The 22,829-nt window shown below is 43.9% G+C and overlaps 1 protein-coding gene across 1 annotated transcript in view; it reads right to left on the reverse strand.

Moving 5' to 3' along the window:
- The window catches only part of MDGA2 (MAM domain containing glycosylphosphatidylinositol anchor 2), a 231,052-nt gene that overhangs the window by 127,179 nt on the left and 81,044 nt on the right, over positions 1 to 22,829 (reverse strand). Inside the window, exon 3 of the mRNA XM_083863873.1 lies at positions 8,660 to 8,834. Coding sequence (XP_083719999.1) covers positions 8,660 to 8,834 — 175 coding nt within the window. The remainder of the gene's footprint in view (positions 1 to 8,659; positions 8,835 to 22,829) is intronic.

Genomic DNA, 22,829 nt, shown 5'->3' on the forward strand with positions numbered 1-22,829 from the left:
CTTGAAAAGGGTTGAGAGTGCTCAGAAATTCTGCCTTCTCCTCATGAAGTTGGAAGTAAAAAAAAGGAGAAAATTAACTCGCTGTAATTTTTAGGGTCAAACAAACACCTGCTCCCGGAGTTTTGATGGAGAGAAGAGCCTTTCCCACATCGATTCCCAGGCTGTCCCTGTTAAAGCACATCCCTGGATGGCAAACAAGGAGCTGTGAGCTCCATCACCGAGTCCAGGGATGTTTTTCCAATCTCTGACTCTTGGATGAAGGGGAATCCTTGGATAAAAGACCCAAGACATCCAAAGACCCAAATCTGGGCTCAGCTTCATTTTCATGAAGTTGCTCAAGACAAGGCACAGGAAATCCCTTAAAACCTGAAGCAAGACTGAAACCAGGACTGAAACCACCTCCATCCCTGGCTGCACGAGCAGGAGAGTTGTTTCCAGGGAAAAATTCCTTCTCGCCCAACCCATATCCCTGTGGGACAAATTCCTGAGGGCCCTGTCCAGCTCTGCACATGGATAAACTGGAACAATGGAGGGGAGGCCACCAAGGTGACATGGGGCCATCCAGATCCTGGGTTGGGCCAACCTGGAGATGGTTGGATGAAGGAAAAATTCAATTTTTTTCTTCAAACGCCAACCAGGGAATCCTGGAGAAGAAGATGAAGGAGAAGCTGGGAAGAAGAGCAGATGGAATTTCTGTCTTAACTTGCTACCAGGAAGTTCTGGAGAAGATGGAAAACTCTTTGTGGAGGTGCAGAGGAAAGGACCATGAGGTCCAAGCTGCACCAAGAGGAATTTCTTCTGGATATAAAGAAAACAAATTCCCTGTGTGATCAGACAAGCGTCCAGAGGGGCTGTGGAGCATCCAAAGACATCCAAAGATTGGCTGGACTCATTCCTGAGGAATCTGAACATGGAGGTGGCCATGGTTCATTGAGCAGGGGGTTGGACAAGAGGTCATTTTAGATAAATTATTCCAAATTATTCCATGATTTTGTGATGTCATCACCTGCTTGTCCAATCTGCTCTCTTGGAACAGGTCCATGTTGGATCATGGAAAAATGGAATGGTTTGGGATGGAAGGGACCTTAAATCTCATCCCATCTCACCCCTGCCGTGGCAGGGACACCTCCCACTGTCCCAGGGACACCTCCCACTGTCCCAGGCTGCTCCAAGCCCAATGTCCAACCTGGCCTTGGGCACTGCCAGGGATCCAGGGGCAGCCACAGCAAATCTGGGAATTCCAGCCCAGACAGGAATTCCCAATTCCCAATCTCCCACCCAAATCTCCCCTTTCCCAGCCTAAAGCCATTCCCTGTGTCCTGTCCCTCCATCCCTTGTCCCTTCCAAGCGAGCACTGAACCATGGCAGGGGATGGACTTTGATGGGAACATCAGGAAAGCTCCCAGAAATCCAAGCTGGGAATGGAACTGCAGCAAAGCCTCTGCCAAAGCATTTCATAATGGTCAATTAATGGAAAATTCCCACTGCAGAACCGGATGGATTTTTTTTTTTCCAACGGCAGTGCTGGAAAGATCCCGAGAGCTGCAGCAAAGCAAGAGCAGGGGCACCACCAGGAGAGCAAAGAACGCTCTCAATTTTTGGGGAGATTTCCCTGAACATTCCTGATGTTGGGCACAAATGTGTGACTGGGCGGTTACATAAGGCTGGGCCATGTGAAAACTGGAAAAGAGAAAAAGCAGGAAAAAATACGAGGTTGGAAGAAGGAATTCTGCAGGGATATTGCAGGGAAACTTCAAAATTCCCTGTCTTTAGCCAGGTTGTGTAAAGCCACCTGATCCCGGTGCTCATGGAAGTTATCCAGGATTCTGGCTTTAGTTCTGATTGAATCGGCATTAATTGATATTTAATTGTCTAAACAGATTTTTAAAAACCTCCTGCTTAAAGTTCTCTGCATGTGGGTGGCTGGGGGTGGTTATTCTGTCCCAGCAGCAGAGAAATATCCAGGGGAAGGGAAGGGAAGGGAAGGGAAGGGAAGGGAAGGGAAGGGAAGGGAAGGGAAGGGAAGGGAAGGGAAGGGAAGGGAAGGGAAGGGAAGGGAAGGGAAGGGAAGGGAAGGGAAGGGAAGGGAAGGGAAGGGAAGGGAAGGGAAGGGAAGGGAAGGGAAGGGAAGGGAAGGGAAGGGAAGGGAAGGGAAGGGAAGGGAAGGGAAGGGAAGGGAAGGGAAGGGAAGGGTCACCCAGAGAAGCCTCTGGATCCCTGGCAGTGTCCAAGTCCAGGTTGGATGAGCCTTGGAGCAGCCTGGGACAGTGGGAGGTGCCCCTGGGACAATGGGAGGTGTCCCTGCCCATGGCAGGGGTGGGATTTAAGGTCCCTTCTCATCCCAAACCATTCCAGTTCAATAATTTCAAGCACCACATCAAAAAAACCCTATAAAGATTTAACACTGGGAAGCTCAACAAGATCAATCTCTTCTCTGTTTAATAATAAAGAGAAAAAAAAAAAAAAACCCAAAATTTTCATTTTGGGGCTGATGAAATTATGAAGAGCCGACAGATGAATCACTCTTTAAATCACACTGAAGCCATGGGTGCTGCTGAGCAGGTAAAGCCTCTTAATCAACCTGGAAATAATTACGGAAAGATGTTTCCCACAGAGGTTTGTGCCACCATCAGGTTCAATTTCTCACTCTTTAATCTCTGAATTGAACCAAACACTCCCTAAAACCCAGGTGGGCCGGGCACGGTAAGCACCAGATTGGAAGAATTCCCCTCACACATCCCTAAGCTCTCGAACAAACGGAAAAACTCAGCCTAAGCTGATCAAAATGAGCCTAAATCCCAATTCCCTGGGAGCTCCATCATCCTGGTGGAGTGGAGGTGCACTGAGTGTGGCAGATACTGTCAAAATCCTCCCCGTGCAGAATTCCAAAGGCACGGAGCTGTCTGGAAGTGAGGAACACGGATCATCATCGGTGGGAAATGGATTTGTAGGGAATTCCCGAAGCCTGGCAGTGGCTCACACAGTCTTGGACATCTCTATGAAAATTTTGAGATAAGAAATGTTGACTTGGAAATTCCATGGAATAAGAAAGACATTGCTGAGAGAAAAATGGAACTGGAAACAAGTTTTAAATGATGACCTGGCAAAAAAGACTGGATATTTTGGAGAAATGGAGCTGAGAAAGGTGCATTATAGCAGAAGGGGTGATTTTAGATGTTTGGCTTTAAGGCATCAACAGCATTGTGTGGCAAAAGCTGACAGGCCAAAAAATGCTTATAATGGATTATAATTAGGAAATAGTTTGGGTTCTGATTGTGATGGCGTGAATTGTGACATCTGTACTGCCTCACCCTTCACATGAGACTGAAAATGGAATAAAAGTCTTTAAAACACCCTCTCAGTTGCCCCATCTCTGGGTCAGAAAAGAGAATAATCCAACACCCATCCCCACACAGCCCTGACCTGACAGTCACACAAACACCAACAGCTCGGCGCGATCCGGGCTGGATGTGCTGGATCATCTCCTCCCAGCTGCTGGGCCTGCACAGTTTGCTGATTTCATTTGTTAATTAGCTGCCTTTGTCTTCAGATGTTGGGAGCAGGCGGGACAGGAATAAAACACATCTGGGAGAGGGATGGGAAGGGCTCCATGGCAGCAGGCGGGGCGGGGACAGCGGTGACGCATCGCTGAGCTGGAGCTGCTCAGCTCCCCAGTTATCCTGGAATGTGATAACTCACGAGTTTTCCAAGCTGATTTCCCTCCTTGAACCAGCACAAGGTTTTAAAAATGGAATCGTTGAGGCTGGAAAAGAATTTGGGATCGTCGAGGCCAAGCTGTGCCTGATCCTCACTTTGTTCCCAGCACAGAGCACTGAATGCCAAGGCCACCAGTGTCCCATGTCCCCAAGTGCCACATCCACAGGGATTTAAATCCCTCCAGACATGGGGACTCCACCCTCTCCCTGGGCCACAAATGGACAACAAATTTAGGGGAAGAAATTTTCCCAACTGTCCAATCTAAACCTCCCAGAATCCCTGAGGTGGGAAAAGAGCTCCAAGGTCAGCGAGTCCCAGCTGTGCCCGATGCCCACCCTGTCCCCAGCCCAGAGCTCTGAGTGCCACCTCCAGCAATTCCTGGGACACTCCAGGGATGGGCACTGCAAACCTCCCTGGGCACTGCCAAGGCCTCAGCCCCCTTTCCATGGGGAAATTCCTGCTGCTGTCCCCCCTGAGCCTCCCCTGGCCCAGCCTGAGGCCGTTCCCTCTCCTCCTGTCCCTGTTCCCTGGGAGCAGAGCCCGACCCCCCCGGCTGTCCCCTCCTGGCAGGGACTTGTGCAGAGCCACAAGGTCCCCCCTGAGCCTCCTTTTCTCCAGGCTCAGCCCCTTCCCAGCTCCCTCAGAAACTCTCCAGACCCTTCCCAGCCCCCTCAGCTGCTCCTCATCAGATTTATTCTCAACAATTCACAGAATTCTGGAATGGTTTGGGTTAGAAGGAAGGAATCTTAAATCCCATCCAGGGCACCCCTGCCATGGACACCTCCCACTATCCCAGGGTGCTCCAAACTCCATCCAGCCCGGCCTGGAACACTTCCAGCGATGAAGCAGCCACAGCTTCTCCATCAGGGCAGCTTTGAAATGCTTTGTGTAGGACATAAACCTCAAAAATTCAATTAATTCCTCCATTTCTTGCATGCTGTGGAAAGGAAAACGAGCTCTCCCTCCTCTCCAACCCTTCACGCGTCCAGTGTGGACACACAACAGCTGGAAAGATGAGAATCAAGTTATTCCCATCTCCGTGTGAGCTATTTTTCCCCTCTCCAAGCCTTTCAAAGAGATTTATTCTGCATCTGCAGTGCTGCCTGTGCAGAACAACCCCGGCGCTGAGAACAAGCAGCATTTTCCAGCTGCTGGAAGGAAGCAAATGTTCCCTCCTTGTTCCCACGACAGGGAGGGCGTGACCCCAGGAGCCCCCCGAGGAGCCGCCATCGATTTCCGATGGAATTTCGGGAGGATCAGAGCCCTGCCAGGAGGCTGTTAACACACTCCCGACACAAAAGGACAAAGCAAACGACCTCTCGATATCAACAATCCCCAACACAGGCTCTGGCCTGTGATGCTTTCGCTGAGAGCTCGGGCTGCGACAGGATTCCAAAAATAAAAATATAATGAGCTCTCGGTGATGGGATTTTAGGGAGAAAATGTTTTCTCCCTGTTTTTAACGAGGTTGGAGATACAACTGAAATTCTGAGAGTGTCCTGGTGGCACCAGGGGGTGGCACAGGGGATGTGTAGCCCTGGTTCTGTGCCTGAGGTGTTTTGGTTTCCTGAAATTCCTTTCCCAGGGAATTTTCTGTCAACAGGAGAAATGTTTTTGTAGCTGTCCCTTTGTTATTCATTCCTTTCCCCAGGAGGGACTTCTCCTTGCTGTCCCTCTGCTCTGACCAATGGGAGTGAAGAGGTTTGTCTTTGTGTCACCAATCAGATTGGTCTGTGTGAAATGGGATAAAAGGGAGACACAGCCCAGAAATAAAGGAGAGATCTTGCAATCAGGGACCGGAGTTTAGGATCCCAACCTTGTCTTGTGTTTTTAAGCAACATTAAATAATTAAAGAGCAACAAAAAAGTAATAATTAAAGGGCAACAAATAATTGCTGTTTAGTACTACTACTATTATTATTATTATTATTGCTTATTATTGGTTATTATTTTTTTTTCATTTATTTTGCCCTTCAATTTAATTAATTGAATTAAGAAATAATTAAAGGGCAAAGAAAAGAGAAAAGTCCAGCAGAAAACGTTTCCACACTGGAAAAATAACTCAGGGTCTGAGTTTGCTTGGACAAGATGTAACACGGACAAAACACTGAATTTCTCCAAAAAGAACGGTGAATAATTTAAATTATATTTCTATTTTATGAATTATTGTTGGCTGTGAGCACCTCATGGGGGAAATCAGTACAGAAGAGCTGTTTTGGCTCCAGGGAATATAAATACCAGGACTAAGAATAGCTGGGAATGGAAGGAAACCCAAGTCAATTTGGGGAAGAACCAGGATGGGTTTTTTATGGAAAACGAAGCAGCTGAACAGAAAAAACTTGGGCAGAGAGAGGATTCCTCAAAGCTCCACCATCAGATGATTTTTAGGGAAAATAAATTTTAAAAAAAGTCATTAAATTGATTTTTAGTGGAGCAGCAAAGGAAAAAAATTCAACCCTAAGAAGGAGACGGAGCCATGAGATAAAGGAGGTCGAATTAAACCGGCGGCGTGGTCAATCCCAAAATGAAATTCCAGGAAAAAAATGCAATCAGAGTTGATTAAAAAATTCCAGATCGTTATCATTAAATCAAGGGCACTCGAATCAAGACATGGAGTCACTGAAATGCATTTTTTATCCCAATTCCCTCACGCTCTTCCCGAGTTTTTTTTGGATCCATCCCCACCGTGCTGGAAAATCCTGATGGACCAGGAGCACCCACCAAAAAAAAGTGGAATAAATTATATTTAAACCTACTCTGACACTGCAGGGACTGAGATTCTTTAACAGTAATTTGGAGTTATTCATTCCTTCTGTACTTGCATCATTTTTCCCATTAAAAAAAAAAAAAAAATTAAAAAAAAAAAATTAAAAAACCACAGGAAAAATGGATTTCCCAAGGCAGGAAAAACAGGCGTTGATGGCAAAGGCCACCTGACATGGAATAATTGTTACAAATTGGGAGTATTAACATCTTAAGTCAGTAATTATTGGTTTCATAATCCCAAACCTAATTAATGCTCGTTCCTTCGCTTCTTAAAGGACAGAGACTTAATTTTGTGGAATTAATGAACAACAAACAGGGTTAGGAAAGTCTGGTTTTAGAGCACATCCATCTCCGCACAGAGGAATTTTTTTTTTCCAGAGGCTCCTTAAAAGGTTTAAATAAATCCCCGTTAAAAGTGAAATTCGGAATTAATTGAGTGTAAATAACGAGGAGGGGCTCCTGGTAAGATCCCACTGCTCCCTCCCTGCCTCATTTTGGATTTTTAATGGTCTGAAAAAAGAATAAAAAATATTTGAAAGGAGAAAAAAAAAAAGAAATGGATGATTATTTCTTTATTTATAATAAATAAGGGAGTGCAGGGCGGGTGGTGGAGATGATCTGAGGGTTGGAGAACTCCTCCTGTGAGGAAAACTTGGGAGAATTGGGATTGTTCATATGGAAAAGGCTCCAGGGAGAGCTCAGAGCCCCTGGCAGGGCCTGAAGGGGCTCCAGGAGAGCTGGAGAGGGACTGGGGACAAGGGATGGAGGGACAGGACACAGGGAATGGCTTTAGGCTGGGAAAGGGGAGATTTGGGTGGGAGATTGGGAATTGGGAATTCCTGTCTGGGCTGGAATTCCCAGATTTGCTGTGGCTGCCCCTGGATCCCTGGCAGTGCCCAAGGCCAGGTTGGACATTGGGGACAGTGGGAGGTGTCCCTGGGACAGGGGGAGGTGTCCCTGTCCATGGAAAGGTCTGGAATGGGATGGGGTTTAAGGTCCTTTCCATCCCAAAGCATTCCAGGATTCTGGGAGTGCACACAAAGCAAATTTTGCACTCTGGAGTCCAGAGGAGGTGCCAGGATGATCCAAGGGATGCAGCAGCTCTGCTGGGAGAGCTGGGAATGTTCACCCGGAGAAGAGAAGGACCCAGGGAAACCTCAGAGCCCCTTCCAGGGGATAAACCGATCCAAATTCTTCGTATTTTTCACTGTAATCTCAATCTTCCCTGTTTTTCCCTGCAATCCCGATCCTTCACATTTTTCACACTGAAATCAAATATTTCTTATTTTTCACCACAATCCAAATCCTTCACATTTTCCTCACAATCACGATCCATCACATTCTTCACCACAATCCCAATCCTTCACATTCTTCACCATGATGCAAATCCTTCACATTTTTCACCACGATCCCAATCTTCACATTTTTCACCACAATCCAAACCCTTCACATTTTCTTCTTAATCCCAATCCATCACATTCTTCACCATGATCCAAACCCTTCACATTTTTCCCTGCAATCCCAGTTCATATTTTCACTCAAATCCCAATTTTTCACATTCTTCACCCCAATCCTAATTCATATTTTTCACTCCAATCCCAACCTTTACATTTTTCACTCCAATCCCAATCCTTCACTTTTTCTTCACAATCCCAATCTTCACATTCTTCACCACAATCAAAATCCTTCACATTTTTTTGCCACAATCCCAAACCTTCACATTCTTCATCCCAATCCAAACCCTTCACATTTTTCCTCTTAATCCTATTCCATGACGTTTTCCACCACAATTCCAATTCTTCACATTTTCCTCTTAATCCCATTCCATCACATTTTTCACCCCAATCCCAATCCTCCACATTTTCCTCTTAATCCCATTCCATCACATTTTCCACCACAATCCCAAACCTTCATATTTTTCACCCCAACCCTCCACATTTTCCTCTTAATCCCATTCCATCCCATTTTCCACCACAATCCCAAACCTTCACATTTTCACTCCAATCCTCCCCATTTTCTCCTGCAATCCCAACCCTTCACGTCCTTCCAACTCTTCCACCATCAAACCTCCACCATTAAAACGGAAATTCACGGTGAGCCGGAAATTTCTCGGGAACAACAGACATTTTAAGACGTTCCTAGAGGAGCAAAGGGCAGAATTCCAAGGATTTACTCACAGTACACGTCCACTCGGATGGATTTGATGGCCGGGGAGCCCAGGCCGTTCTCAGCCTTGCAGTAGTAGCGGCCTCCCTGGTGTCTCTGGATGTTGGAAATCCTCAGGGTTTCGTTGAAGACACTGGAATCTTGGAATCTGTCAGAGGCACTTCCTGCTGTTTTGGTCCACCTGATCTGAGCAAGCACCAAAAAACAGGGTTACTTTAGGTCTGGTAAATGGGCTCAAGTCTAAAACTTGGCAAAAAACCCCAGGGTTACTTTGGGTCTGGAGAATGGGTTCGGTTTAAAACTCAGCACCAAAATCCTGGATAATTTTAGGTCTGGAAAATGGGCACAGTCTAAAGATAGGCACAAAACTTTAGGATTGTTTGAGGTTTGGAAAATGGGCACAGTCTAAAACTCGGCACCAAAATCCTGGATAATTTTTGGTTTGAAAAATGGGTAGAGTCTAAATCTCGGCAAAAAAACCCCAGGATTATTTAGGTCTGGAAAATTGTCTCAGTCTAAAACTCAGCATCAAGATCCAGGATTATTTTAGATCTGGAAAATGGGAACAGTCTAAAACTCAGCGCCAAAATCCTGGATAATTTTAGGTTTGAAAAATGGGAACAGTCTAAAACTTGGCACAAAACCCCAGGATTACTTTAGGTCTGGGAAATGGGTAGAGTCTAAAACTCAGCATCAAAATCCTGGATAGTTTTTGGTTTGAAAAATGGGCAGAGTCTAAATCTTGACAAAAAACCCCAGGATTATTTAGGTCTGGAAAATGGGCTCAGTCTAAAACTCAGCACCAAAATCCAGGATAATTTTAGGTTTGAAAAATGGGCACAGTCTAAAACTCAACACCAAATTCCCAGGATTACTTTAGGTCTGGAAAACAGGCAGAGTCTAAAACTCATCACTAAAATCCAGGATGATTTTAGGTTTGAAAAATGGGTAGAGTCTAAATCTTGGCAAAAAAACCCAGGATTATTTAGGTCTGGAAAATGAGCAGAGTTTAAATCTCAGAACAAAACCCCAGGATTATTTTAGGTCTGGATAATGGGCTCAGTCTAAAACTCGGCACCAAAATCCTGGATAATTTTAAGTCTGGAAAATAGGCAGGGTTTAAAACTTGGCACCAAGATCCAGAATTTTTTTAACTCTGGAAAATGGGCCCAGTTTAAAACTCAGCACCAAAATCCTGGATAATTTTAGGTCTCGAAAATGGGAACAGTCTAAAACTCGGCGCCAAAATCCTAGATAATTTTAGGTTTGAAAAATGGGAACAGTCTAAAACTTGGCAGAAAACCCCAGGATTACTTTAGGTCTGGAAAATGGGTAGAGTCTAAAACTCGGCATCAAAATCCTGGATAATTTTAGGTCTGGAAAATGGGCAGAGTCTAAAACTCGGAACAAAACCCCAGGATTTTTTTTATGTCTGGAAAATGGGCAGAGTCTAAAACTCATCACTAAAATCCAGGATAATTTTAGGTTTGAAAAAGGGGTAGAGTCTAAATCTTGGCAAAAAACCCCAGGATTATTTAGGTCTGGAAAATGGGCACAGTCTAAAACTCGGATCAAAACCCTAGGATTGCTTTAGGTCTGGAAAATGGGCTCAGTCTAAAACTCAGCACCAAAATCCAGGATAATTTTAGGTTTGAAAAATGGGTAGAGTCTAAATCTTGGCAAAAAAACCCAGGATTATTTAGGTCTGGAAAATGGGCAGAGTTTAAATCTCAGAACAAAACCCCAGGATTATTTTAGGTCTGGATAATGGGCTCAGTCTAAAACTCGGCACCAAAATCCAGGATAATTTTAAGTCTGGAAAATAGGCAGGGTTTAAAACTTGGCACCAAGATCCAGAATTTTTTTAACTCTGGAAAATGGGCCCAGTTTAAAACTCAGCACCAAAATCCTGGATAATTTTAGGTCTCGAAAATGGGAACAGTCTAAAACTCGGCGCCAAAATCCTAGATAATTTTAGGTTTGAAAAATGGGAACAGTCTAAAACTTGGCAGAAAACCCCAGGATTACTTTAGGTCTGGAAAATGGGTAGAGTCTAAAACTCGGCACAAAATCCTGGATAATTTTAGGTCTGGAAAATGGGCGGAGTCTAAAACTCGGAACAAAACCCCAGGATTTTTTTACGTCTGGAAAATGGGCAGAGTCTAAAACTCATCACTAAAATCCAGGATAATTTTAGGTTTGAAAAATGGGTAGAGTCTAAATCTTGGCAAAAAACCCCAGGATTATTTAGGTCTGGAAAATGGGCACAGTCTAAAACTCGGATCAAAACCCTAGGATTGCTTTAGGTCTGGAAAATGGGCTCAGTCTAAAACTCAGCACCAAAATCCTGGATAATTTTAGGTCTGGAAAATGGGCACAGTCTAAAACTTGGAACAAAACCCCAGGATTATTTTAGGTCTGGAAAATGGGAACAGTCTAAAACTCAGCACCAAAATCCAGTATTACTTTAGGTTTGAAAAATGGGAACAGTCTGAAACTCAGCACCAAACCACGGGATTTGTGTGAGTGGCACCGGGATTTCACCTTGGATGACTCAGGGAAATTCCCGAGAAACTCAACAGCTCACGGGAACAAACACTTCATCCAATATCCCTGAGGAGCTGCATTTCATGGAATCGTGGAATGGTTTGGGCTGGGAGGAGTTTAAAGATCCCATTCCAACCCCTGCCATGGGCAGGGACACCTCCCACTGTCCCAGGTTGCTCCAAGGCTTGAACATTCCCAGGGATTTCTGTTCTGTGGGATTCGAGGCTGCCTGTGAGGATCTGGAGGAGAAATAAATCCATATTCACGAATCCTCCATTCCAAAGCTTCAACAATTCCCTTGGATTCAAATCCAAGGAAAAGGTCCCTCTCTGAGGGCTGTAACCTCAGGAAGATGTGGAATATCAAGCAAAAGTCTGAAGAAAAACCACAAAACTCATTAAAATCACTAAAATTTCCTCAGGAAAGCAAGGGATAAGCTCAGCAATGGGGCAGTATCCAAGGAAAAATCAGGGAATAACCATCAATAGCTCTGAAACACTCAGGAGGGAGCGGAAATCAATCGTGGATCAATTCCCAACACAAAAGGCAAAGTTAAGGAAGCAACAAAATGGATCAGGAATCACTTCCCGTTTCCCCAGCCCCAAATGTTTATACAAAACCTCTTCAGCTTGTGGTGCTCCACTAAATCTGAGTCAGCACTTCCAGAGGATTTTCCTGGGAATGCTGGAAGCTTCAGGATGGAGCCAGGGATGGGAAATCTCCTCCTCACCACCAGGATCCGCCCCGTTAAACCATCCCCAGCTTTGGGATTTCCACCACCCAAATGCCACCAACGCACCTCCTTCAGTGCCCAAAGGTGAAAACTCCAATTTTTCCCTAAAAATCATTTATTATTCCAAGTTTTCCCAGGAATTTGCCTCCCTGGAGAACCTCTGAGATCCCAGTTTATCCCAGGAGGTGATGCCTTCACCCACTTTGGGATGTTTGAAGGATGGGAGATCTTTGGAGCTGCTCCTGCCCATCCCAAGCAGGACTGGAAAACCAAGAGCCAGCAGTTCCCTGTTCCCAGAGGCATTTGTTTTTTCTCAAGAGCACAAAGGCATCAAAATATGTTTGTGTCATTAAATTCAAGCACTGGAGTCTAAACAGAGAGGGAAAAAATGCCTTAAAACAGGATTTTTTACGTTGAAATTCATTCCTCGGAGCAGAATCGTGGTTCAAAGTGACAAAGCCGTGCTGAAAGCCAGGCAGTTCAAATTGAGACATTTTTTTAACCTCTTAAAACAACAATTTCAGGTGTTGTTTCTGCTTTCCCTTCTCCTCATCTTCTCTCATTTTACTCCCCAGGAAATCCCTTGGGAAAAACAGGGAAGCAGCTTCACGGAGCGTTCCCAAAACGCTGTCAGAGATGACAACGACTCAACTGAGCTCCACGCGAGGAAATGTTTCTTCTCTAATCTTTCAGCAATAAAAATCTTGACTCCACTGCTTGTCACAGTCGTTAGGGGAGGGATTTTGGGGCTGAGAGGAATATTTGGGGCTGGGAAGTGCCATAAATAAAGGAAGGCAAATAGAAATTCCAAACAAACAATAAGATGAAACAAAACCAACCAAGTCCCTCTTCAATAACCCCAATTTGGTTTTCAGGACATTCTTGTTCCTCATAATTTCACAGGATCATGAAGGTTGGAAAAGTCCTACAAGGGCATGAAGTCCAATGTGGCACTGCCAAGGCCACACTGCCCCGTGTCCCCAAGTGCCACATCCACAGGGATTTAAATCCCTCCAGACATGGGGACTCCACCCTCTACCTGGGCCACAAATGGACAACAAATTTAGGGGAAGAAATTTTCCCAACTCTCCAATCTAAACCTCCCAGAATCCCTGAGGTGGGAAAAGAGCTCCAAGGTCAGCGAGTCCCAGCTGTGCCCGATGCCCACCCTGTCCCCAGCCCAGAGCTCTGAGTGCCACCTCCAGCAATTCCTGGGACACCTCCAGGGATGGGCACTCCAAACCTCCCTGGGCACTGCCAAGGCCTCAGCCCCCTTTCCATGGGGAAATTCCTGCTGCTGTCCCCCCTGAGCCTCCCCTGGCCCAGCCTGAGGCCGTTCCCTCTCCTCCTGTCCCTGTTCCCTGGGAGCAGAGCCCGACCCCCCCCGGCTGTCCCCTCCTGGCAGGGACTTGTGCAGAGCCACAAGGTCCCCCCTGAGCCTCCTTTTCTCCAGGCTCAGCCCCTTCCCAGCTCCCTCAGCAATTCTCCAGACCCTTCCCAGCTCTGTTCCCTGCTCTGGACACTCTCCAGCCCCTCCATGTCCTTCTTGTCATGAATGACCCCAAAATTCCCAGTGGGATCTCACCATTCCCAAGCACAGTCTCCAAAGTTTCACCCATCCCTAATTTTTTTGCTCCATCAGGCCCACACCCCATTCCCACTCTCCTCCAAGGCAGATCCCACAGGAACTCAGGTTGGTTTTTGGGAAGCCTTTTCCAGACCAGACTAAACCCAGCTCAGTGGAGCTCCCACAAGGGCAGGTTTAGGGGTCTCTGTTCCCACCAGGTTGTGCTCTGGAATATCACTGAGGTTTTTGATTCCCTGCAGACCAATATCAGCCTCTTTGATTAAACCTGTTCCCATTTTTAAAACTCCATAAAAAATAAATTGGAAAAAATGTGCTGTCCTTCAGGCAGTGCCAACAGCAGAGGAAGAAAAACTGGGAAAAATCCCTAAATATTGGGAGTTGATGAATCCTGGTTTATGTTCACATCAGAGCTTGTTGGTATTTCCAGAATATCCATGCAAGACTGGAAAAGAACCCCAGCCTCACTTCCAGGAAATTTTCTGAACTAAATCCCAAATCTCAGTGATCCAAGCCCTAAATATGGCACTAATATAAACCCTAAATATCAATGAACCAAACCCTAAGTGTCCCTGTTACCCAAACTCTAAATCTCCCAGTGATCCAAACCCTAAATTTCAATGATCCAAATGTTAAATTTCCCATTGATCCAAATGTTAAATTTCCCAGTGATCCAAACCCTAAATCTTCCAGAGATCCAAACTTTAAATATCCATTGATCCAAACCCTAAATTTTCCAGCGATTCAAACCCTAAATCTCAATGATCCAAACCTTAAATCTCCCAGTGATCTAAACCCTGAATCTCCCAGTAATCTAAACCCCAAATCTCAAAGATCCAAACCTTAAATCTCAACGATCCAGAGCCTAAATCGCTCAGAGACCCAAACCCTAAATCTACCAGTGATCCAAACCCTAAATTTTCCAGTGATCCAACCCTAAATCTTCCATTAATTCCAACCCTAAATTTCAATGGTCCAAACCCTAAATCTCCCAGTGATCTAAGACTGAAATCTCAAAGATCCAAACTCTGAATCTCCCAGTGATCCAAACCCTAAATTTCCCTGTGATCCAAACCCTAAATCTTCCATTAATTCCAACCCTAAATCTCAATGATCCAAACCCTAAATTTTCCAGTGATCCAAACCCTAAATCTCCATGATCCAAACCCTAAATCTCTCAGAAACCTAAAACTTAAATCTCTCAGGGATCCAGACCTTAAATCTCCCAGTGATCCAAATCCTAAATCTCAATGATCCAAATGTTAAATTGCCCAGTGATCCAAACACTAAATTTTCCAGTGATCCAAACCCTAAATCTTCCATTAATTCCAACCCTAAATCTCAGTCATCCAAACTCTAAATCTCCCCATGATTCAAACCCTAAATTTCAATGGTCCAAACCCTAAATCTCCCAGTGATCTAAGACTGAAATCTCAAAGATCCAAACTCTGAATCTCCCAGTGATCCAAACCCTAAATTTCCCTGTGATCCAAACCCTAAATCTTCCATTAATTCCAACCCTAAATCTCAATGATCCAAACCCTAAATTTTCCAGTGATTCAAATCCTAAATCTCCATGATCCAAAACCCTAAATCTCTTAGAGACCTAAAGCTTAAATCTCTCAGGGATCCAGACCCTAAATCTCCCAGTGATCCAAAACCTAATGTCAATGATCCAAACCCTAAATCTCAAAGATCCAAACCCTAGATCTCCCAGTGATCCAAATCCTAAATCTCAAAGATCCAAACGTTAAATTGCCCAGTGATCCAAACCCTAAATTTTCCAGAGATCCAAACCTTAAATCTCCCAGAGATCCAAACCTTAAATCTCCCAGTGATCTAAACCCTAAATTTCCCTGTGATCCAAACCCTAAATCTCAAAGATCCAAACCCTAAATCTCAAAGATCCAAACCCTAAATCTCAATGATCCAAACCCCAAATCTCCCAGTGATCCCAATCAGCTGTGCCATATTTCCCTCCCATGGGATCCCAGTCGCTCCCAATGGTGTCGCTGATCCCAAAATAGGAGTGAGAGTCTGAGCTGCCACCGGGTTCAGCTGTGGTGACAAAGAAAGGAGCTGACATTTGATTCTGCTGGAAAAGTGAGAGAACCGGGAAGGGGGAAAAGGGAAAAAACGGGAAAAGGGTGGGAATCTCCATAAAAAGGAATTGGCAGCCCAGCTTGGAAGGAAAGGCAGCGACAGCAAAGGCCAGGCAGGGGCAGCAGCTGCTGGGAATGAGTCACAGATCCTGCAAAAACTCCCTGACCCCTTAAAAAAATCAGATATTCCATAAAAAATATTCCTGAGAAAGTCAGGAATCAGAGTAACTGGCTGAACAAGGGTTATTTGTTTGGGATTTTTCCTAAAAAAATTCCCTTTTTCCTTTCAAATGACCTGATGGTCACAAAGTATTAAAAAATGTGATGACACAAAATTCCAGAATCTAAACACATTTGATACAAAATTCCAGGATCTAATCACATTCCAAAAAGGAGATTATTCCTTGGTGGGAATTTAATCCATCCGCTCCTTTTATCCCATTGGATACAACTTTTGTTGTATCCGATTGGGATAATTGGATCCAATTGGACATTGGATGCAACTTTTCCACCAGGCAATTCCAATATATTGGCCTGAGCACATCCTGCCTGCACATCCCAGGTGTTGGAGACAGGACCAGGAATGTGTGGGATCAATCAGGATGGAAATTCCAAACATTTTGACTCAATGTTTCCATGTTTTTTTGTTCTGTGAGCACCGATTTTTCCTTTCTTCCAGAGGATAAATTGGCAAAGTCTCCCCCAGGCAGGAAAACACCTCAAACAACGTTAAAAAAACACTGGAAAAGGCCCAAAATTTCTCCTTCCCCAAACCTGGCAAGGCTTGAAAAGAGTCTGGAAATTCCTTTGTTCCGGGAAAAGGAATTGGAAAGGTGTTGGCATCCCACTGGCTGAGATTCCAGCTCATTTCCAATTCCAGGGGAAGAAAAAAGGCAGCAAACTCCAGTGATCCCAAATAGCATCATTCATGTCTCGTGGAGCGCTCCTGGCACACCTTCCAACGACTCCCACCAGTGCCAAGGAACGGAATCTGGGAACGCTTCCCACATTTCAGGAGAATTGCAAGGAGATGAAAAAGAAAAAAAAAGAAAATTTAAAAAGCCTGGATTGGTTTGCAGCTAGGAATAAAACCAGGACTAAGGGCTGGGATTGAGGGTTTGGAAAGGCTGGGAATGGGAAGCAACAATGGGAATTTCTAAAGAGAAGGGAAGAGAGCTGAAAATCAGGGAATGTTTAAAACTGAACAAAATGGCACAGGGAAAAGGGGACAGGCACTAACTCACCTCTGCCTGAGGGACACAGGGAATGGCTTCCCACTGCCCGAGGGCAGGGATGGATGGGACATTGGGAATTGGGAATTCCTGGCTGGGCTGGAATTCCCAGATTTGCTGTGGCTGCCCCTGGATCCCAAGGCCAGGTTGGAAATTGGTCTTGGAGCAGCCTGGGACAGTGGGAGGTGTCTGTGCCCATGGAATGGGGTGGCACTGGGTGGGATTTGAGGTTCTCCCAACCCAAACCATTCCAGGATTCCACAACAGCTGAAGGCTCTTCCCAACAACACCATTCCAACCCAAATCATCCCAAGATTCCATAGCACTCTAAGGTTCTTCCCAGCTACACTATTCCAATCCAAACCATTCCAATTTCCTACATGGGAATGGCTCCTGGATTTTCCAGACTTGAAGGATTTTTTTTCTCTTTTATTGTAATTCATCTTTCATCGCCTCTGGTGCAAATTCCCTGGATTTTTTTTCCACAGCACTCTAAGGCTCTTCCCAACAACAGCATTCCATCAAGATTCCACAGCAGCAGCAGGGTATTCACAACTACATCATTCCAGCTCAAACCATTTCAAGATTCCTCAGCACCATTCCAAACCATTCATTCCATGATTCCGTAGCACTCTAAGGCTCTTCCCAACTACAGCGTTCCAACCTGAACCATTCATGGAATGTTGGGAACCCAACCCAAACCATTCCAAGATTCCACAGCAGTTGAAGGCTCTTCCCAACTACACCACTTCAATCCATATTATCCCAAAATTCCATAGCACTCCAAGGCTTTTCCCAACACCACCATTCCAACCCAAATCATTCCAAAATTCCATAGCACCTAAAGCCTTTTCCCAACTGCACCGTTCCAACCCAAACCATTAATGGAATGTTGAGAACCCAACCCAAACCATTCCTAGATTCCGTAGTATCTGAAGGCTCTTCCCAACTACACCACCAATGCCCAATCCATATTATCCCAAAATTCCGTAGCACTCTAAGGCTTTTCCCAACAACCCCATTCCAACCCAAAACATTCCAAGATTCCATAGCACCTAAATACCTTTCCCAACTGCATCGTTCCAACCCAAACCACTCATGGAATGTTGGGAACCCAACCCAAACCATTCCAACATTCCACAGCAGTTGAAGGCTCTTCCCAACTGCACCATTCCATGATTCCTCAACAGCTGAAGGCTTTTCCCAACACCATCATTCCAGCCCAAACCATTCTATGATTCTGCAGCAGCTGAAGGCTCTTCCCAATAACCGCATTCCTACCCAACACATTCCAAGAGCCCATAGCACCTAAAGGCTTTTCCCAACTACACCATTCCAACCCATCCATTCATGGAATGGTGTTGTTGGGCACCCAACCATCCATTCCATGATTCCATAGCACTTAAAGGCTCTTTCCAACTACACTGTTCCAGCCCCAAACATTCCGTGATTCCACAGCACCTAAAGGCTTTTCCCAACAACACCATTCCAACCCAAAACATCCCAAGATTCCATAGCACCTAAATTGGCTTTTCCAAACTGCATCATTCACACCCGAACTATTCATGGAATATTGGGAACCCAACCCGAACCATTCCAAGATTCCGTAGCACTTAAAGGCTCTTCCCAACTACACCATCAATACCCAATCCATATCATCCCAAAATTCCATAGCACTCCAAGGCTTTTCCCAACACCACCATTCCAACCCAAAACATTTCAAGATCCCATAGCACCTAAAGGCTTTTCCCAACTGCACCATTCCAACCCAAATCATTCATGGAATGTTGGGAACCCAACCCAAACCATTCCAAGATTCCATAGCACTTAAAGGCTCTTCCCAACAATATGTTTCCAACCCAAACCATTCCAAGATTCCATAGCAGCTGAAGGCTCTTCCCAACTACACCATCAATGCCCAATCCATATAATCCCAAAATTCCATAGCACTCTAAGGCTTTTCCCAACACCACCATTCCAACCTGAACCGTCCCAAGATTCCATAGCAGCTGAAGGCTCTTCCCAAGTACATCACTCCAATCCATATCATCCCAAAATTCCATAGCACCTAGAGGCTTTTCCCAACTGCATCATTCCAACCCAAACCATTCATGGAATGTTGGGAACTCAACCCAAACCATTCCATGATTCCATAGCACTTAAAGGCTCTTCCCAACAATATGTTTCCAACCCAAACCATTCCAAGATTCCATAGCAGCTGAAGGCTCTTCCCAACTGCACCATTCCATGATTCCTCAACAGCTGAAGGCTCTTCCCAATAACACTATTCCAACCCAAACCATTCCATGATTCTGCAGCAGTTGAAGGCTCTTCCCAACAACTGCATTCCTACCCAACACATTCCAAGATTCATAGCACCTAAAGGCTTTCCCCAACTGCTCCATTCCAACCCATCCATTCATGGAATGTTGGGAACCCAACCCAAACCATTCCAAGATTCCACAGCATCTAAATTGGTTTTTCCCAATTACACCATTCCAACCCATCCATTCATGAAATATTGGGAACCCAACCCAAACCATTCCAAGATTCCGTAGCAGCTGAAGGCTCTTCCCAACTACACCGCTTCAATCCATATCATCCCAAAATTCCATAGCACTCTAAGGCTTTTCCCAACACCACCATTCCAACCCAAAACATTTCAAGATCCCATAGCACCTAAAGGCTTTTCCCAACTGCACCATTCCAACCCAAACCATTCATGGAATGTTGGGAACCCAACCCAAACCATTCCAAGATTCCATGGCACTTAAAGGCTCTTCCCAACAATACGTTTCCAACTCAAACCATTCCAAGATTCCATAGGAGCTGAAGGCTCTTCCCAACTACACCATCAATGACCAATCCATATTATCCCAAAATTCCGTAGCACTCTAAGGCTTTTCCCAACAACACCATTCCAACCCAAAATATTCCAAGATTCCATAGCAGTTGAAGGCTCTTCCTAACTGCACCATTCCAGGATTCCTCATCAGCTGAAGGTTCTTCCCAACACCATCCTTCCAACCAAAACCATTCCATGATTCTGCAGCAGTTGAAGGCTTTTCCCAACAACCGCATTCCAACCCAACACACTCCAAGATTCCATATAGCACCTAAAGACTTTTCCCAACTACACCATTCCAACACAAACAGTTCATGAAATATTGGGAACCCAACCCAAACCATTCCAAGATTCCATAGGAGCTGAAGGCTCTTCCCAACTACACCATCAATGACCAATCCATATAATCCCAAAATTCCATAGCACTCTAAGGCTTTTCCCAACTACACCATTCCAACCCAAACCATTCCAAGATTCCATAGCACCTAAATACCTTTCCCAACTGCATCGTTCCAACCCAAACCATTCATGGAATGTTGGGAACCCAACCCAAACCATTCCAAGATTCCACAGCACTTAAAGGCTCCTCCCAACAACACCATTCCATGATTCCTCAACAGCTGAAGGCTTTTCCCAACACCATCATTCCAACCCAAACCATTCCGTGATTGTGTAGAAGTTGAAGGCCCTTCCCAGCTACACAATTCCAGGATTCCATAACAGTTGAAGGCTTTTCCCAACTCCGCCATTCCAACCCAAACCTCTCCACCTCCACACGTGGAAACGTCTCCTGGATTTCCCAAACTTGCAGGAATTATTTCTCTTCCATTGTAATTCCACTTTCTTTGGCTCTGGCGCCAATTCCCCGGATTTTGCCAGCGCTTTCTCCTTAACGATGTATTTACCTAATTAGCATAATTGTCTGCAATTATGTAATTAGCGTTCATATGTGTAATCATTGGAACATGTAATTAGCCCTAATTACGCCATTAAAGCCTGCGAGTCAGAAATATCTTTATCATTTTGATTGACAGGCATATGGGAAGGGAGGGGGAAAGAAAAAAAAAAAAAAGAACCCGGTCGTTATTTTTATCTCCTTGGATCACGAAATCCGCAGGAGGATCCAGGATTCAGCCCGGAATGGCGATGGAATTATTTTAAAAATTGATGTTATTGATCAAAACGATCACGAGGTTGTTCAGTTGGAAGAGAAGGAGAAAAATGGTTCGAAAATAAGGAAAATTCAGCAAGACTTCTCAGGAAAAAATTAATCGAGATTTATCTTGAAATATTTCATTTTTAATTCTAATATTCACTTTATTTGAGGACGAAAAATAATCCAGAAAAAGAGAAGACAGACAGCAGCAGTGAGATTTTTCTGTAAAAAATTAGGATTTTTTTTTTTAATCTTAAATTTTTTATGTCTAATATTCTATATAAGAAAATAAAGGAAAGAGTCCTCTAACAGAGCAAGATCTTTGGGGAAAAAGAAAATAAGAATTATTTTGACATATTTAATTTTTTCTGTCTAATATTCCAATATGAAAATTAAGGAAAAGGTCCCCAAATGCCACAAGATTTTTCTGGAAAAATAAATTGAGAATTATCTTGAAAAATTTCAGTTTTAATTTTAATAATCACTTGGTTTGAGGATGAAAAATAATACGAAAAAAGAGAAAAGAGAGAGCAGAAGTGAGATTTTTCAGTAAAAAATTAAGAATTTTCTGGAAACATTTATTTTTTAATTTCTAATATGAAAATTAAGGAAAGAGTCCTCAAACACACCAAGATTTTTGGGGAAAAAGAAATTAGGAATTATCAAAAAATAAGGAGTAAAATCCAGGGAAGAGGCACCAAACGCAGCAAGATTTTTCTGGAAAAAGTAATTAAGAATTATCTGGAAATATTTAATTTTTCACGTCTGTTGTTCTAATATGAAAATTAGAGAAAGAGTCCCCAGATGCAGCAAGATTTTTCTGGAAAAAGAAATTAAGACTTATTTAATTTTTAATTCTAATATTCACTGGATTTTAGGAAGAAAAATAATACAGAAAACGAGAAAAAAAACCCCACAGAAATTGTTGTAGGGAGATGCTGTTGCAGCCTAAAAAATATTTTAAAATTCCTTGGATTTTTAGCCCCTTTGAGAAAACCAGAGTTAACTGAAAAATCAATATTTAGTTTTATTTTGTTTTATTTTAACATTTGTGCTGTAGGGCCTGTAGGACAGCACCAGAACAAACATTTGGAATGAAATAATTTAATTGAAACAGCAAAAAATGGGATTTTTAAAAGTTATTTTTAAATATTATCCCTTTAATTTTAAATATTACTTTTAAATGTTACTTTTAATTAATATTACTTTTAAATATTACTTTAAATATTTCTTTTAAATATTACTTTTTAAATATTGACCCTGATTAAATATTTGAATTTATTTCAAGTTCAACTTCTGCTCTTCAGGTTCAGGGTCCTTGGGGTTTTTTTATAAGTTTATTTTTAAAAAGCCAAAAAATATTAAAATTAATTAAAAATCAAGTGGCTGAGCTGCCCAAAAATTTGGGAGGACTGGAGGGGAAGCCTAAAAAAGCAATATTTGGGAATAAATCTTAGTTGGGAAGATAAATATTCCCTGGATAAAGATTTTCCAGCCTGATAAGCTCCATTGGAACATCCAAATGTTGAGGTAAAAGGCAACAAAATCCACCTGGAGCTTCCCCAAATCATTCCCAGCTGCCACAGGAGGGAGGAGAACTCGATCCATGAAATCCATGGAAATGTCAGCCTGGAAATTAAAATATCCAGAAGGATCTCGAGGGGTCGTTATCCCATCCCAGTAGGAAAGTCCAATTTTTTTCAGTTCTCCCCTTCAGAGTCCTCAACTGGGAGAGGTTTTGGGAGAGGAATTCTTTCCCTTAAAATTTAAAAGTAATGAACTCCAGAGATGTAGGAGTTCATGGGATCACGGAATCCTGGGATGGGTTGGTTGGGTTGGTTTGGGTTGGGTTAGTTTGGTTTGGGTTGGTTTGGGTTGGTTGGGAGGGATTTTAAGGATCATCCCACACCACCCCTGCCATGGCAGGGACCCCTCCCACTGTCCCAGGGACCCCTCCCACTGTCCCAGGGACACCTCCCAC

Source organism: Zosterops lateralis (genome assembly GCF_965231275.1).
Source record: "Zosterops lateralis genome assembly, chromosome: 6".
Lineage (NCBI taxonomy): Eukaryota > Metazoa > Chordata > Aves > Passeriformes > Zosteropidae > Zosterops > Zosterops lateralis.